Below are 15,579 nucleotides of genomic sequence, written 5' to 3'. Positions count from 1 at the left end.
CAGGGGCCCCTACAGCGTGGAGTTTGGGGTGCTCATGCACCTCCAGACTCAGTAGTAGGCTCAGACATAAGTTTGGCCGAAATTTGGTGTTTGATCAAATTCGGTCTCCAATCAGAGCAGACGGTGGGGACTTGGGTTTCTCGTGAGTAGTCAAGACGGACACTAACGGGGCTGTTTTACCTGTCCCACCCCCACCCCCTCACCAGGAAAGTGGGAATGCCCGTGGCATCAGTGCGAGGAGTGCAGCAGTGCTGCGGTCTCCTTCTGTGAGTTCTGCCCTCACTCATTTTGTAAAGATCACGAGGAGGGTGCCCTGGTTCCCTCTGCTCTGGAAGGCCGTCTCTGCTGCTCGGAGCATGACCCTGCATCTCCTGTGTCGGCAGAGTACTGGAGCAAGATCAAATGCAAATTGGAATCACAAGATCATGGAGAAGAACTGAAAGAATAAATGGGCGGTGATTTCTTTTTTTTTTTGCTTTTTATTGGGATAAAAAAAGGAAAAGGAGCAAGGGACTCGATGGCACTGGCACGTTAGTGGGAGAGGAGCTGCTGCCGTGCGCACAGCCTTCACCCCCGCCCCACCTTATTGACGCGCTGACGGGAGCCAGTGGGTGCAGGCAGAAGCAGTGGGTGGTATCTGTTTTTCTGTTTTCTTGGGTTGGGGATTCTTTTGTGGCGGGCCAAATTCCCTTGGTCTTCTCTTGCCTTTTATTACACTTCCATGCCTTTGCAGCTGGAAAAAGAGATGTCTTCGCTTTTAAAATAAGAACAAAGAGAAAAGAAATTTTGTTAATGAGATTAATTTAAAGCCTAGGATGTGTTCCTTGGGTGTAAAAAGCAAAAGTAGCCCTCCTTCCTTTATTTATTTTCATTTTTTAAAAATTTGGAGAAGTGTAGTTCAGATAGTCTATTCAGTGTACGTGTGTGTGTACGTTTTAAGTAGCAGTTGGAGCAAGCCCTCTAGAAAAGGCTATGATGATCTTTATATACCTCTTTGCTGAGCAGTAGGTAGGCTAACTTCTCTTTCCCTTCCAAATGTTTTTCATAATCCTAGAGAAGGGCTCTGTGGGAGTACTGAATCTGGCCTCTTGAAAACAAAATGCCTCAGTGGATTTTACCTCTGTGGTCTTAACCTAGGTGGGCTTTATGATGTGATAATTTTACTTACAAAGGTATATGATGTGGTTTTTGGTTTTGGAGAAAAACAGAAATGGGTGCACTCACTGAGTTTGAAATGTTTTCCATTGACAGTGAACATTTTTGATGAAGTGTGTTTATGTGGATGTGAATGCAGTTAGAATGGTCATCCCTGTTGCCCTGACACATGGACAGAGGCAGCTAGAGGGAGACAAAGGCCCAGACCCAAAGTTGGATCATAACGACTGCATCCCCCATGCAGTGTAATGGAGCCCCTTGTCCAACCTCGGGGGCTGTCCTGTCTCTGTTCCCCTCTCCTAATCAAACATTCCCATTGTCAGCTGGCTGCCCATTCAGCCAGGTTTCCTGGTGAAAATGACACAAGCGAATTGAAGTTGTATCTGAGTCAGTCTTTTGGTTTAGTTCCTCATTTGAGGGGTGGAAGGGGTAGGGGCATCCCCTGGTCATATGTAAACAATTTCTATTTAGTATTATCTACTAACTAAAACTGCCCCCAGGAGGGAGGGGAAGCACTTCTACAGAGTATATCAGAGCCACACAAACACACTTCATCTGAGGAAGCACTTAGGGAAGTTCCCAAGGAAGCAGTGTTAGCAAAAATGGTTGGTTGTGATGCTTGGATATCATAGATGCAAGTGTGCCAAGATGTCTGCCCACAAAATTCACTTGCATTTAATGCTGAAGAATATGTATTTTCCAGTATTCCTTGTATGAGTAATTAGTAACTTCAGGCTTTGTTGTGGCACTGTACTAAGTAGAAGTCTAGGGCTAGCTTGAATGGATGTTAACTTTCTCTGTGAATTTTGACTGCTTACAATTGCTGGTACCTGGTGGCATTTATTTTCCCTTAAGAAGTACTGAGGAACCTTATGAAGGTAGAGAGGGTAGATGCTCGGCCACATTCCTTCCGTTGTGTTGCTTGTGTTCCTTTTTTCTTATTAATTTAGAGTTCTTCTCTAGAAAAAGGAAGAAAAAAAGTTGTGCCTCTCCTTTTTTAATGTAAATGTGCAATTGTACTGGATTTTCTCTTGTAAAAAAAAAAAAAGCATAAAACAAAACAACAACAAAAAAGCACCACACTACAGTTCCTTTACTTAAGCTCCTAAACTGCCATTTGCCTGATTCCAGCAATTAATTCTGAGGTAACTTACTGGGCCTCCAGGAATTATCTTGATTAAATATGATCCCAGGAGAAAGAGCAAAATGGAAAACGCTATGCATGTTACCAAATCGAACATGCAGCACAGCTCACCAAAACACTAGACTTTGCTCTTGAGCAATTATATAGTTTGATAGCCTTTTAAAAAATAATTTAAGAAAATCTAGGTTTTATCATACTAAGACTTTATTTTATATATGTGTGTGTGTGTGTGTGTATATATATATGAGATGTTTGCTTTTTTAAAAACTAACATGAAGGATTTCCTTTAACATTTGAAATGTAACTCTTGTTGAAACCGTACCCACATGAAATCTTATCTCCTTGTTTTGGACTGAATAATCTTTACTATCCGATGACTTTTCTATGGTAAGCCAGGGTACATCCTCTATACTTAAAAATATCTTAGGTTTCAATATTTTTATGCAGCTTCTTCATCGTGTCACATTTTGTTTGTGTATCTAGAGCAGCTCTGCTGAGATTTTTTTTAATCTTTTTTGGGGGGTTGGGGGGCACCCAATAGGATCATTCTGCCATTTCAGAAATGATTACAAACCAAAACAGCTAACCACAGCTCTGGAGTCTTCGTCCCTGAGTGCTCTGCAATGGTCCAAACAGCGGTTTTCACCCTGCCGGAGCCCAGGAACTCTCCTCACACCTCCACGGTGTCACCACCTACCTAGTTTATTTATTTTCAAGTCACAGGCTATGGAGGCAGCGAGGGAGGGGGAAAGTTGTGCTTTCTGTGTGCATAGCATATATGCCCTGTGCCCGGCTGCCCTTCAACAAAATCATCCAGAAGACGTGTTACTCTCTCATAGTCCATAGTTGGTATTTGTTAACTTTTAAATCTGTATGTGGTCAGAGCATAAATAGTTGGTTTTGATTCTTGTCCAAAAATGAAATGACTTAAAGCAGCATGGGATAATGGTGGTGTTTTGTTTCATATTTTTTTTTAGCCTCATGTTAATTCTTTGGAAGAAGTGAATGTAAAGTTTGGATAATCAGCATAAAACTTCAGAAATCAGATCAGTAACAACTACAGAGGAAATCCTGGGCAGCCTTCCAGGCATGTGTGGTGCATGAAGGGGCTGGCCCACGGCTGGCACTGCAAGGAGGAGGGCTGCCCAGAGCCAGCTCTAGTGGGGTGGCCCGCCCTTCCTCCCTGGAAGGCCCAAGCAGCTGGAGGAAGTGATTCACTTCTTTAATATCTAATCAAGGCTAGAGTCAGGAGGGAAGTGGGTTTTATTTTCGTTTTTAACAAGTTCTTACTCTACCTTAATTCTCAAAACTGATCTGGCCTAAGCTGTAGAATAGGCTTTTAGAATCACTGAACCTTGGAGCTATCAGTGTGTTCAAGTCAGGAACATACGTAAAAACTAAACTAAAAATAATAATAATGGGGGGGTGGCTCCAGCTCCCTTCTGCCATTTCCACATAATCTTTGGAAACATGATTATAAATCATGTTTTGAAATTCTGAGAGAATCATGGAAAGGACTCTCAGAGACGGCAGGCTGTTAGGCAGGTTTCTTTCCTGCCTCATGAAGTTGGGTTTTGTTGTGGCCTCGTTATACGGTCTGTGCTTCCGTCAGGGTCAGAGCTGCAGTGTGGACGGCAGGGAGCAGCCCTGCGGAACGAACCCTCTGGGCACTCCGGCTTCGGGCCAGGCCGGGCCTCCCATTCATTCTTAAGTGCAAAGCTCTTCCTCTAGTGTTGACCTTGAAGGGGAGGTGCTGCTGCAGGTCCCACCAGGAGGAGTGGACAGGTGGGCTTGGGGAGCCTACATTCCCTGCACTTCGGTCAGGGGAGGTATGATGACTCTGCCAGGGCTGATGTGTCCAGCCACGTGGGCTTCGAGCTGCCGCAGACGCAAAGTGACCGTTTGGAAGGATTTCCGTCAGCCTAGGGCCACCTACAGTCGGTCCCCGGTGGTCTGTAAACCAAGAGTAGGACTCGCTTGCATTTTCAGGCAAGCAGGGAACAGATATAATTAGACGGCTTTGCCGTGTGTGCGTGAATATTGAAAAGTTGGAGATTTGTATATAGTGAAACCCACCAACTTTCCCCGGGGCGGGCAGCGGGAGCAGGGACGTTGGCACAGGGCGAGGGAGGGGGATGTTCACCGCAGGTACGAAGTAGTCACTTTAACACTGAGACCTCTGCCTCATCGAATTCAGGTTTTTTAAGTACTTGAAACTCTTCAGATTCCCCTTATTTTACAGTTCTTAAGTTTGTGAAGTAGAGAGCATTGTTTGTATACCATGGTTGAAAACAGCCTCGTCTCTTGTCCTCTTTCACTTGGGTTGAGGGCAGGGCTCTGCCCACAGGAGGGAGCGCCCGGCAGGTGGCTCAGATTTCCTGGACGCATCCAGGAGGAGACTCTTGCATGAACTGCCAGCAGCTTTTTCATGAGTATTTCCTTTGTGCGTTCTCTACTTTGTCATTTTGTCAGCCCTGTCCCCACACACCTCCTCTTCCCTTGTAATATATATGCCTGTGTAGGGAAAAAAACAAAAATTTGCACTTAACGTTACGCTCCTTGAACCGCGGGGTGTAATCTGTGTGTTTCAGAAACCATTTCCTATTTTTTCTCCGTCAGTCCATTGCTTAAGTGACAAGGTCAGGTACTTGTGGCACCTATGTGTGAGGGGGCTGGTGGGGGAGTGCGACCTGCCCTTCAGTGGCCTGTGAGAGTTACGTGTAAGAGAAAGGGAAAAGATGAACAGTTGCCAAAGTCATGTATTCAGTCCTCAGTTTTCTTCCGTGACCTTCTACATCTGCTCATTGGCAAGAAAGCCCTCCAGGTGCCAGTGCTCCCCTCTCCTGCCTGCCACAGACCTCGACGTGTGCACATGGCCCACGGCGTCCATCAGACCACCGAGACGAGGTATGTATGAGGTATTCTTGTCAGGTTAGGAGTGGACTGGATAAAATTTACTTTTTTACTCTGTTGTCATTAATATTGCTCTTTATCTCATTTGTGCTATCACATACCCTCTGTTAAAAAAAAAAAATCACATTGTCTCCCATGACCAAGATGCTAAATAATGATTACAACTGGCTAAGAAGATCCTTTTTTCTATACAAGGGTGTGTGCATAATTGGAATTGATACAAGAAATTCATTTGTAACCACTTGTGATATTGCACAACAAACACAGATACCTACAGATTGTTTTCTTTTTCTTGTGATCTTTATCTATAATGACCTTTGTAGATTGGTTATTTCTGTACTTTGTTTATCTGTAATAAACTTTGTAGATCCTGTGAAATGTTATTTTGCCTAATCACTTGAGACTTGAGTCTTTAATAACAAAGCATCAATATTCACTAAAGTCAATCTCTTTTGAGTTTCTGTGACTTGGCTAGAAGCTCTTTGACACTAAGGGATTAGTGTTCATTTTCCCTGGGGGGCGTTCCACTAGGGCATTACTGTATAATGACTTGATGTTGCCACATAGACTTCAAGATATATGATATTTTGGGGATTTGTTGATTGGCCTATGTTTTACTGCATAGTGTGAAACGTGTAAAGCTTGGTTAACCTGTACATAGATAGCTTTATTGTTGACTAGTTACAGCGTATTTAGGATTGCCTGTAATTACTACTGTGTGTGCTGGTAGGAACATACATTTTTGTATATTATATTTACTGAGATATTGCCTTTTTTTATTTTACAAATACTTTGAAATTCAGATGTGTTTTTTGCTTCCGTGAGGATTAATTTGGAAAGCTTCTTAATGACATTCCACTGACTTCAGATTTTGCTTGAGATTGACTTCAATAAATTGTCCTGTATGTTCCAAATTAAACTGTGGGCTTGTTCATTGCCTGTAGTTAGTTGCTTGCCACAACTCCTGGACAAGAAAGAGGTCATGATGGGAGGGAGGGCGTCGATTGCAGGGCTGGATGACCCAAGATGTACACACACACACACACACACACACACACACCTGGCTGGTGGGGCCTGCAGCACAGAGAGGTCCTTCAAAATGCTGCTCGCTGCAAGTAAACTTGGTGCCCAAAGCGTGCGGTCTGGTTGTGTTTGCCCGGCGGGGGGGTGGGGCAGGCCTCGGAGAAGGGGCGCCTTGCTCCGCGTGGCTGCAGACCGCGGGGCGGCGGGGCGACGGGCGGCAAGGAGGGACGCGCGTCACCTGGATCTCGTTCATTCGTCAGGCTCCACGTGCGCTGCTGCCTGGATGGACAGCGGGAGGCGGCTCGCCGTCCGCGGCCCCTGGCAGGCTCCAGCTTCGCGGCTGCCCGGCCACCGGGGCGGGGACGGAGCAGGGGCGGGGCAGGAGCGGGGCAGGGGCGGCGGCGGCCCCGCCTTCCTCGGGTGCAGTTCCCGCGGCGGCCGCCAGCCGGCGCTGAGAGCAGAGGCCCGGCCCCCCGGCTCGGCCCTCCCGGGGACCGCCTCGCGTCCTGCCGCCGCTGCCACGTCAGCGCAGCGTCCGTCGGTCCGTCCGCAGCCGAGCCGCAGGATGGGGAAGGTGGCGGCGGCCCTCGGCGCCGAGCTGGGCGTGCGGCTCGCCCTGTTCGCGGCCTTCCTGTAAGCGCCCCTCGCTCGGGCGGGCGGGCGGGCGGGCCCCGCCTGGGCCGGGGTCCCGGGGCGCCGCCGCAGCCCGGCCTCGGCCGCCCGCGGGGCCCAGGAAGCCCGCCGACGCGCCCTGCACGTGTTTCCCCTCCAGGGTAACGGAGCTCCTCCCTCCTTTCCAGAGGCGGATCCAGCCGGAGGAGATGTGGCTTTACCGGAACCCGTTTGTGGAAGCGGAGTATCTCCCCACCAAGCCCATGTTTGTGCGTGGAGAACGAGCCTTCCCGGACCCTTGATACCTAGTGCTGAGCTTGAGGCCAGGGAGCCGGAGGGGGCCTTCCGGCTCGAGAACGACCTCGGCGGGGTTCCGACTGCCCCCTTTGACGGTGTGCTCAACGCTTTAAGATCCAAACTTAGAGAGCAAGATGTCAATTTTGGCTCAAGAGACCTGTTTCGTGAGCTCTGCCCCGCAGGGTGGCCTGAGGTGCCCGGTCACTTAGAACATCCCGGCCGATGGCGCCGCCGTGCCCAGTGCGCCCGGTTAACGCGCGGCCGCCGCCGCCGCTCGCAGGCACGGGGAGTCGGGGCGTCCTTAGGTCTGCCGCGAGCCTCCTGCTGCGCTGTGGGAGCTGCTGTAACCGCGAACCACGCGGTTTTCCTGCGGGGGTTGGTTTGGCTTTTTTAACCTCTGCCCTTTTCTGGTTCAGGTCATTGCATTTCTCTCCCCGCTGTCTCTGATCCTCCTGGCCAGATGTCTCAAGAAGGCCGGCCCGACCGACAGCAGGCAGGCCTGCCTGGGTAAGGACGGCGCTCTCCGTCCCGTGTTCCTCTGGGGCCCGGCCACGGGGGTGCGACCTGCGCGCGGAGGCCGCCGAGTCGTGTTCCTCAGGTCATCCTCTCTTCCCTGTCCCCACGCTGTCCCCACGAGACAGAAGCCTGTTCAGCCCGGGCCGAAGTCTCAGTGCTCCACCGCGCGGGGGGCCTGCCCATCCCTGGCTCGAAAGTCCACAGCCGCTCTCCAAAGGCGGCGAGCGCAAGCCCTCCTAGGCGCAAACCACCCTCACCTCAGCACGTTTCTTTGCTTTCCAGCTGCCAGCCTCGCCCTGGCCCTGAGCGGGGTCTTTACCAACACAGTAAAACTGATCGTGGGCAGGTAAGTGACCAGTGCCCGCCTCGGCCCTCAGGCCTGTCTGCCAGCGGCTAGTGGCCTGCATCGCGCCTCTTCCTCCTCGCTCCCCTCCTGTAGTCTAACCTTGCCCCTCTCGCTTCACGTTTCCTCCCTCCCCTGTGGCTGGCGTGCGGGTGACGGGTGACGCCTGGCTCTGCGGCCCTGCGCAGCATTCCTCCCTGCTCCCTGACCAGCACAGCAGCACCCCAACACCCCGGGGCTGCAGCGTGACTTGCTCTCTGCCCTTGGAAGCACTCTGTGCTGCACCGCCCCCCTCCGTTTCAGTGTGGACCCTGGAAGTGCCGCCCTTCTCACCGTGCCTATCCTAATCCAGTTTCATTATTTTGCCTGCGACGCTGTTTGACCAACCGTGAACAGGTTTACGGTGTCTGAGACAACCAGAAACTAATTTCCGGAGTTTTTAAGTGATCTGTGTGGAGACCATGTTGTTGTTTTTTTCAGGCCACGCCCAGACTTCTTCTACCGCTGCTTCCCTGATGGGCAAGCCCATTCTGACTTGACGTGCACCGGGGAGAAGGACGTGGTGAACGAGGGGCGCAAGAGCTTCCCCAGTGGACATTCCTCCTGTATGAACGCCACATGCACTCAGCATCTCTGCTTTTTGGGGATCACTGAATTTAACCTAGGACACTTATGAGAATGGGGACATCTCACTACTCTTATTCTTGTATCTAGAAACAATCCCCCCCTTCTTTAATAACCCCAAGATTTTACAAGCCTGCGCCTCAAATATTAGGGTAGATATTCAAGGACAGAGGAAGGAGTTTGCTTCCATGAGATTTGAACATTTTATGATTCTTGTATCATTTGCCTAGATCCTGTAATCTGGAATTAGTTAGAAAAATATGACTAAACTTTATTGAAGGTGCTTTGAAAAGCATTTTTGATTCTTCTCATTTGATACCATAATAGCCCAAAGAGGTGGGTACTATTAGTTTTATGATTCCCATTTATACATGAGAAAGCCAAGGCATCAAGAAGTTACCTGCCCAAAGTCCTATTGCTAGTATCGAAACACTATTCCCAGGGTAAATATTAACTTTGGGACACACAGTGAAGTCCATTTTTCCTTTTGTTTCCCCCTCCCTCATTGATGATCTACACCAGAAGCATTACCAAGAGGATAAAACATGTTCATGGGGATCCTTGGGTGGCTCAGCGGTTTAGCGCTTGCCTTTGGCCCAGGGCGCGATCCTGGAGTCCCGGGATCGAGTCCCACATCAGGCTCCCTGCATGGAGCCTGCTTCACCCTCTGCCTGTGTCTCTGCCTCTCTCTCTCTCTATCATGAATAAATAAAAATTTTTTAAAGAATCTTTAAAAAAAAAAAAACATGCCCCCAGCCACCTATCTGCGGATGAATGAGGGAGGTTCCTTTATAAGATAGATACTTATAGGTTTTCCCTCTTCTAGTTGCATTTGCTGGTCTGGCCTTCGCTTCCTTCTACCTGGCTGGCAAGTTACATTGCTTTACCCCACAAGGCCGTGGCAAGTCTTGGAGGCTCTGTGCTGTTCTGTTGCCTCTCCTCCTCGCATCTGTGATTGCGCTGTCCCGCACCTGTGACTATAAGCATCACTGGCAAGGTAAGCAAAGTATTCCTGCCATGGAAGTCTGCATGTGTCTCCTGCCATCTCATCCCTAGCGCTCGGCACAGAGAAGACGTGGACTTACCTGTTAAATGATTAAACAAATGAGTATGGGATGGTCTGGGTTTCTGAACCAAGAGTATGTATAGCTGTGTGGAAGATGAGAAAGCACAGTTCCCTTTTAAATCCCTAAGGAGAAATGTCCCAATTTTTCCATTATCCTGAAGCAGTGTAAGTTCAGAATTAACTCTTTAAGGATTTTTTCTCTCAGAAGTTTTTTACAACAAACCTCAGAGGTCAGTTTACTTACTGTCTTAAAATAAAAATCAAGTCCATAAAAAAATCAAGTTCACTTCATGAGATATTTGTTAGAAACTAAAGTGAAATTCAAGAAATCATAAAATTATAGTTAAACCAAAGAAATTTTAAGTTGAATGGTATATAGTAAAACATTCGAATAACAGAGTATCTTTATGGAAAACCTATAATTCAGAAAAAGCTGATAGTATTGGCCCAGAAGTCCCTAGGAGCCCTGTTTTAAAGAATAAGCTAATTTTTTGCAAAGAGGGGCGGGCAACTCCTTAAGAGTTTATTGCTTCCTCTAGAACTCTTAAAATGTGAAAAAGGGGTTAATGGCATTAAATGAAACTTTATTATTCTGAGGTTTTTAAAAATTCAGCCTAGTGGGAGGTGGGTGGGGATGGGGTAACTTGGTGATGGGCATTAAGGGGGGCACGTGATGTGATGAGCACTGGGTGTTATATATGCAACTGATGAATAACTGAACTCTAAATCTGAAACTAATGTACTTTATGTTGGCTAATTGAATTTTTAAAGATTCAGTCTCGGTGCCTGGGTGGCTCTGTCAGTTTAGCATCTGCCTTTGGCTCAGCTCATGATCACAAGTACCTGGGATCGAGCCTCGTGTAGGGCTCCCTGCTCGGCAGGGTATCCACTTCTCCCTCTTCCCCCTGCTCACGATCTCTCTCTCTCTCTCTCTCTCTCAAATAAATAAAATCGTCTAAAAAAAATTCAATCTTGTGTAAACTTGGAAAAAGGCTTATCATATTTATTTAACTAAAGATGTGTTTTAACTTGGTGTTTAGGAAGGAAAGAACCTGATGATAATCCTGTTAACTATATGATAAAATTGAGAAAGCCTAAAAAAACCACTGAAATTGAGGTTTTCTGCACCCAAACCAGTAGAGTAACCTGGACGCCCAGGTTCTCAATATAGATGTCCCCCATCATCCTGCACTGAACAGAGAGCTGTCTCTCACCAATGGAAGGTTGTGGCAAACCTGTACTGAGCAGGCTGGCACTGTATTTCCAATAGCATTAGCTCACCTTGTGTTTGTGCATCACATTTTGGTAACTCTTGCAATGTTTCAAACTTCTTCATTATATTTGTTACGGTGACTTGTGATTAGGACTTGCTGAAAGCTCAGGTGATAGCATTTTTTAGCAATAAAGTATATACTTTTTTTTTTTTTAAGACATAGTGCTGTTGCACTTAACAGACACAAGATAGTGTTAGCATAATTTATATGCACTGGGAAACAAAAAAATTCATCTGACTTGCTTTATTGAGAGTACTTGCTTTATTGCAGTGATCTAGAATCCTACCAAGTATCAGAATGCCAGTAGTGTGTGGTATTTTAACATGATTTAAGAGTCTAACATGATTAAGTGAAGACTTTATCTCCTCTCTTTTAGATGTACTAGTCGGATCCATGATTGGCCTGACATTTGCCTACATCTGCTACAGGCAGTATTATCCTCCTCTGACGGATGCAGAATGCCATAAACCATTTCAGGACACACTTGTACTTCCCACTATACAGAAGCCTGCTGATCCGCATCATTTTAGTATTTAGAAATTGGTACTACCTCAATTGAGATTACGTGAATCAGCCCCTCTTAACTGCCCAAGACAAGAATGTCTGACCTTTTTACTCTGAAGAGATACAAGCAAGGACATAAGCACTTCATCTGTCTCCATATATTAATGCAGTTTTGCTCACATGCATTTATCATGAGTCAAGGTTCAAGGTTCTTTTTCATGACTCTCTGCCTCACATTCTGATAAAAAGATCTTCTGTAGAGTCCATTGAATTGGTATCCTAATATCTACAGTGTTTTACACTTAAATGCCATTCTTGGAAGGGTCTTTGTTCACAAAGAAGCCTTTATATATCCTAGGACCTAGAGTTAAATTTCCATTTTCCATAGCTCAAAATCTTAAAACCCAGGGCATGACCAACTCAGTTATTTTGGCTCTGTTTACTTTCTCTGGTGATAATTCCATGAAAACTTAAATAGGAAAATGTCCAGTTCTGGCTTTTTTTTTTTTTTTTTTTTACTTTACACATGTATCTTATATTGCTGTCCATTTTGAATACTGTGGGCATAAATTATTTATTGAATTACTAAATAATTTATTTTTTTATTTTTTAAAATTTCTTTAAATGGTAAAACAAACGAGGTGGAAATCACCAGTTGCTAGTATTGAAACCACACTCCTGACCTGTGTTCACGAGCTTCTTTCCCTCCATGCAGGACTGAAGATCTGCCCAAATGCATCAACTCTGAGAATTGGCATTACAGATGTCACTACCCAGAAGACAAATGAACTTTTCCTGTCCCTTCTTCCTAATGGGATATAAGGGACAATTACAGGACGTTATCAGAACCGATGCTATAGGACCTACAACTGCCCTTCTCTTTGTGATTATACTTTAAATATGACCTTGTCTTACATGCTTCTTTCTATATTTTCAGTGTATCTTTTTCCTTCAGAAAATGTGACAAAGAAAATGGTGAATGTGGGTGTTTTTGGTATGTAAAGTACCATGCGAGAGCTGGAACATTTCCAAAGTAAAACTGGATTTCCCATCTGACCATCTGACATAAGTGATAGAACAGCCAGGGCAGAGACTGATATCTGTAAATACTGAAGAACAGTCTCAGTATTGACTTTGTAACTGCTATGCCTTAAATTCTGAACTATATCTGCCTGTGATAATGAAAACACCAGTCAAGGGAAAAGAACTTAAATATTAGGTCTTTTGGCCCAAACTTGTATTTTTAAATTTGCTTTAATAATATAAGGGAGAAGAAAATGGTTATGGTATTAATTTTCAGTATAATGGATCCAATCGGGTAAAAGGCAGCTGGGTCAATATGGTTTTATTTCAGTATTTCATAAACTTTTAAATATAATCATGTAAAAAACAAACATTTCAAAAAGTGCAAAATATTAGAAAGCTAATCAGTGCTATTAACCTTTCCATGCAGACAATCTCTTGTTGAGATAAGCAATACAAATTCCGTAGCAGGAAATATGTATAAAATGATACTCTATTGAGTTTAAAATTACGCTTGGTCAAGAGATTGCACATAATACAACTGAAGTAGTGCAAACAATATACAACTAAATAAAGAATTTAAATCAAGCTTATTATTCTGTGTAATATACAACCATGATGATACCACAGGTAGAGAGACAAGATAAAAGCTCTTTTACAGTTGCCTGCCCCTCACCAAAAAATATTTCTTAGTACCAACACAGTGGTTTATCTAGCTATCCACAGTTATGCTGTTGAGCTGTTCATCTTTGGTTACAGGGACTCATTCTTGCTTTTCCTTTGGTTTACTCTTAAATACTATTCTGCTAATATGAAGAATAAATGTAAATTGACAAGTTGACAAAAGCTTCCCCTTTAAAATATAATTGAACGCTACTTAATTCTCAGTAATCCTTACTTCAAATTCAGTTCATATGGTAAAGAAAAGTATTCCATATACCTGACACTTCTTAGTGGCTCAGCATTAGTCTATAAGCAGATGGACAAGTAAAGGCCAGCCACGGATCTTGCACCCAGCCTCACCTCTGTCATCTCCAAGGTGACGGTGATTAAAGGGATGGAGACCACTGCTGTTGAAGGGATGGCTTAAGTGAATGTTATATACCAATACACTAGACACCATGATATATTTACAAAAAAAACATTGTTTATAAAGAAACGCAGCTTACCTGCCTATACCACGCTATAAAACAGAGAGGCCCATGGAAGTTGGAGAGGAGGGTAAAGGACTATCACAAAGAAAACTGCAAAAACTGACAAACTCTGAGCAATGAGAAAGGAAATCTAGCCCTGTGGTGAGCAGATGCCCTCGGGGAAAAAAAAAATTGGTCACAATTCAAGGTACACTTCACTTTGAATGTTCTGATACACACTCTGCACAGGCTGTTCCTTGACTCCTACAGGCATAAGTTTTTCTTTCAGAATAAGAAACATTTCCCTTAGCCAAAGCCTCCTGCCCAGCCAACACTGCCTGTGCCATGAGGCTTTTAAATAAGCTCCTGGATCATGGGTACCTAAGCAAGCAATGGTGTTTATAAAGGGTTTTCAAAGAGGACACACAACACTGCCCTCACCCAAGTGGATACAATGGTAGACTTGCACAAATTCTAGTTCACCTTAAATGTACTACTGAGAGATTTTATTCATAACCAGAGAGCCTGTTAAGGCTGCGTGATTTCAGGTTTGCCAGCCTTTATAACTTTGCCCTCAAAAAGAGAAGTTACTATCAAATAACTAAGATTTCAGAGTCTCCCCATTTGAAATATGGTATAAAAGGACAGGTCTAGGATATATAACATCATTGCTTTATAAAATGCACCTAATGGGAACTAAACTATCTGCTGCAGACTGAGAGCAGCTCAAACAGCTGTGAAAACAATAAACCGCATCAGTGATTCCTTGCAATCAAAGGTCAGTCAGCTATAGAGAGTAAACAATACTCTGTAAGCTACATTTTAGTCCTTCACACAGTACTTGTAGGAAAGAAATGCTGGCTCAAAATAAGTTGCCTAGAAGTCTTTTCCTTTAACTACTTAGCCTTCAAATACAGAGAACACCAATGAGAGATGAGTGTACCCCAAAATGCCTTCTGAATCACTGGAGCCGTGCTCGCTTCAGCAGCACATATACTAAGATTTAATCTCCAGAGCCTGCTTCCAAACTAGAACATTATCTAAAGAGAAACAATAATTTCCTAGAAAAAAATTTCTACTCAAACCAAAATAAACTCAAAACAGACTTTATACTATCTCAAGTAATAAGCAATAAAGGGTGGCATCTATCATCCAAGAATTAGAGCTGCAAATAACCCCTGCTATGAAGAGTGGCAAATGCTTCTATGAAGCCAGTGGTCTTCCCTTTGTTCTTCCACTCACTTCCAAGATAACAAGTCCTCCAAAGATCCCAGTAGTAAGTGAGTGGCAGGCAACATGCAGGAAATGACGCAGCTGAGGAGAGGGAAACTGCAGCAACAAGCAGGTGGCTTTTCTGGGGGAGGATCCTGCAGTGTCCGTCCAGGGAAGAGTGGAACAGAGGTCATGAGGCAGTCACAACTGGAAGCAAACAGAACACTGGAGTCCAATGCATGAACTTTCTAGTTACACATCTAAAAGGCAGAGTAACTTTATCTCAGGATGGGCTGTTGCCATGGTAACTCTTAGATGATCAGAACTATTTCGATTCTGAGTTTAGATCCTAAAAAATAACAGGTGTTACGGGACCAAGTCACTTGCAAAAACACATGGACATTAACTTTCTCTAAGTGAGCTATTGCACTTTTTCCTCAGAAATTTTAACCAGAGTCCCTCTAAAAATGAATCATAACCTAGATCTTGGTGACAGGTAACAGAAAAGCACATTTATAAAGAGTTCAAGGCTCCCCTGTTCCTCATAACATGTTAATATGTAGGAACTATGCTACATACATGACATTTAAAAACTTACATTAAGCAGCCATACATGGTTCATTTTTATTGTAAAGGCTGATCAAGGAAGATGCCCTGGGTTTGGTAGATTTCTTTGAGGACCAACAATACTGTATCTTCAGACTCCCTGTAAAGAGAAAAACTTAAGTTGTAAAAAGAAG

At 44.8% G+C, this 15,579-nt stretch overlaps 3 protein-coding genes across 13 annotated transcripts in view; 2 read left to right on the top strand and 1 right to left on the bottom strand.

Moving 5' to 3' along the window:
• The window catches only part of NSD3 (nuclear receptor binding SET domain protein 3), a 119,436-nt gene extending 113,310 nt beyond the window's left edge, over positions 1 to 6,126 (top strand). For all 5 annotated transcript variants that reach the window (XM_041752822.1, XM_041752821.1, XM_041752818.1 and 2 more), the window contains one exon: positions 207 to 6,126. In XM_041752822.1, coding sequence (XP_041608756.1) covers positions 207 to 448 — 242 coding nt within the window. In that variant the 3' untranslated portion in view covers positions 449 to 6,126. The remainder of the gene's footprint in view (positions 1 to 206) is intronic.
• PLPP5 (phospholipid phosphatase 5) lies at positions 6,117 to 13,082 on the top strand. Of its 4 annotated transcripts, none has more exons than XM_041752829.1 (8): positions 6,337 to 6,868; positions 7,008 to 7,116; positions 7,561 to 7,651; positions 7,943 to 8,006; positions 8,484 to 8,608; positions 9,454 to 9,624; positions 11,344 to 11,510; positions 12,187 to 13,082. In XM_041752829.1, the coding sequence occupies exons 1-7, from the start codon at positions 6,519 to 6,521 to the stop codon at positions 11,502 to 11,504; spliced, it is 1,071 nt and encodes a 356-aa protein (XP_041608763.1). In that variant the 5' UTR covers positions 6,337 to 6,518; the 3' UTR covers positions 11,505 to 11,510; positions 12,187 to 13,082. The 4 variants fall into 4 exon arrangements, with proteins under 4 accessions (XP_041608765.1, XP_041608764.1, XP_041608763.1 ...); XM_041752832.1 differs by having other exon boundaries at positions 6,387 to 6,868; positions 7,036 to 7,116; XM_041752830.1 differs by having other exon boundaries at positions 6,334 to 6,868; positions 11,344 to 13,082.
• The window catches only part of DDHD2 (DDHD domain containing 2), a 25,911-nt gene continuing 23,133 nt past the window's right edge, over positions 12,802 to 15,579 (bottom strand). For 2 of the 4 annotated variants that reach the window (XM_041752824.1, XM_041752825.1), the window contains exons 17-18: positions 15,438 to 15,545; positions 12,802 to 15,046 (exon numbers count right to left, since the gene is read on the bottom strand). In XM_041752824.1, coding sequence (XP_041608758.1) covers positions 15,464 to 15,545 — 82 coding nt within the window. In that variant the 3' untranslated portion in view covers positions 12,802 to 15,046; positions 15,438 to 15,463. Of the gene's footprint in view, positions 15,100 to 15,437; positions 15,546 to 15,579 lie in introns of all 4 variants that reach the window. The other 2 variants (XM_041752826.1, XM_041752828.1) reach the window with 2 other exon arrangements.

Source organism: Vulpes lagopus, chromosome 4 (assembly GCF_018345385.1).
Source record: "Vulpes lagopus strain Blue_001 chromosome 4, ASM1834538v1, whole genome shotgun sequence".
In the NCBI taxonomy this organism is placed as follows: Eukaryota; Metazoa; Chordata; class Mammalia; order Carnivora; family Canidae; genus Vulpes; species Vulpes lagopus.
This window is presented reverse-complemented; position numbering and strand designations above follow the sequence as displayed.

Excerpts from the sequence above, each read along its gene's own strand:
- PLPP5 (XM_041752830.1), top strand. The coding sequence starts at position 6,519 with ATGGACAGCGGGAGGCGGCTCGCCGTCCGCGGCCCCTGGCAGGCTCCA. Across the intron at positions 7,117-7,560 it reads TCCCCACCAAGCCCATGTTT|GTCATTGCATTTCTCTCCCC; the intron begins GTGCGTGGAGAA and ends TTTCTGGTTCAG. Across the intron at positions 9,625-11,343 it reads CTATAAGCATCACTGGCAAG|ATGTACTAGTCGGATCCATG; the intron begins GTAAGCAAAGTA and ends CCTCTCTTTTAG.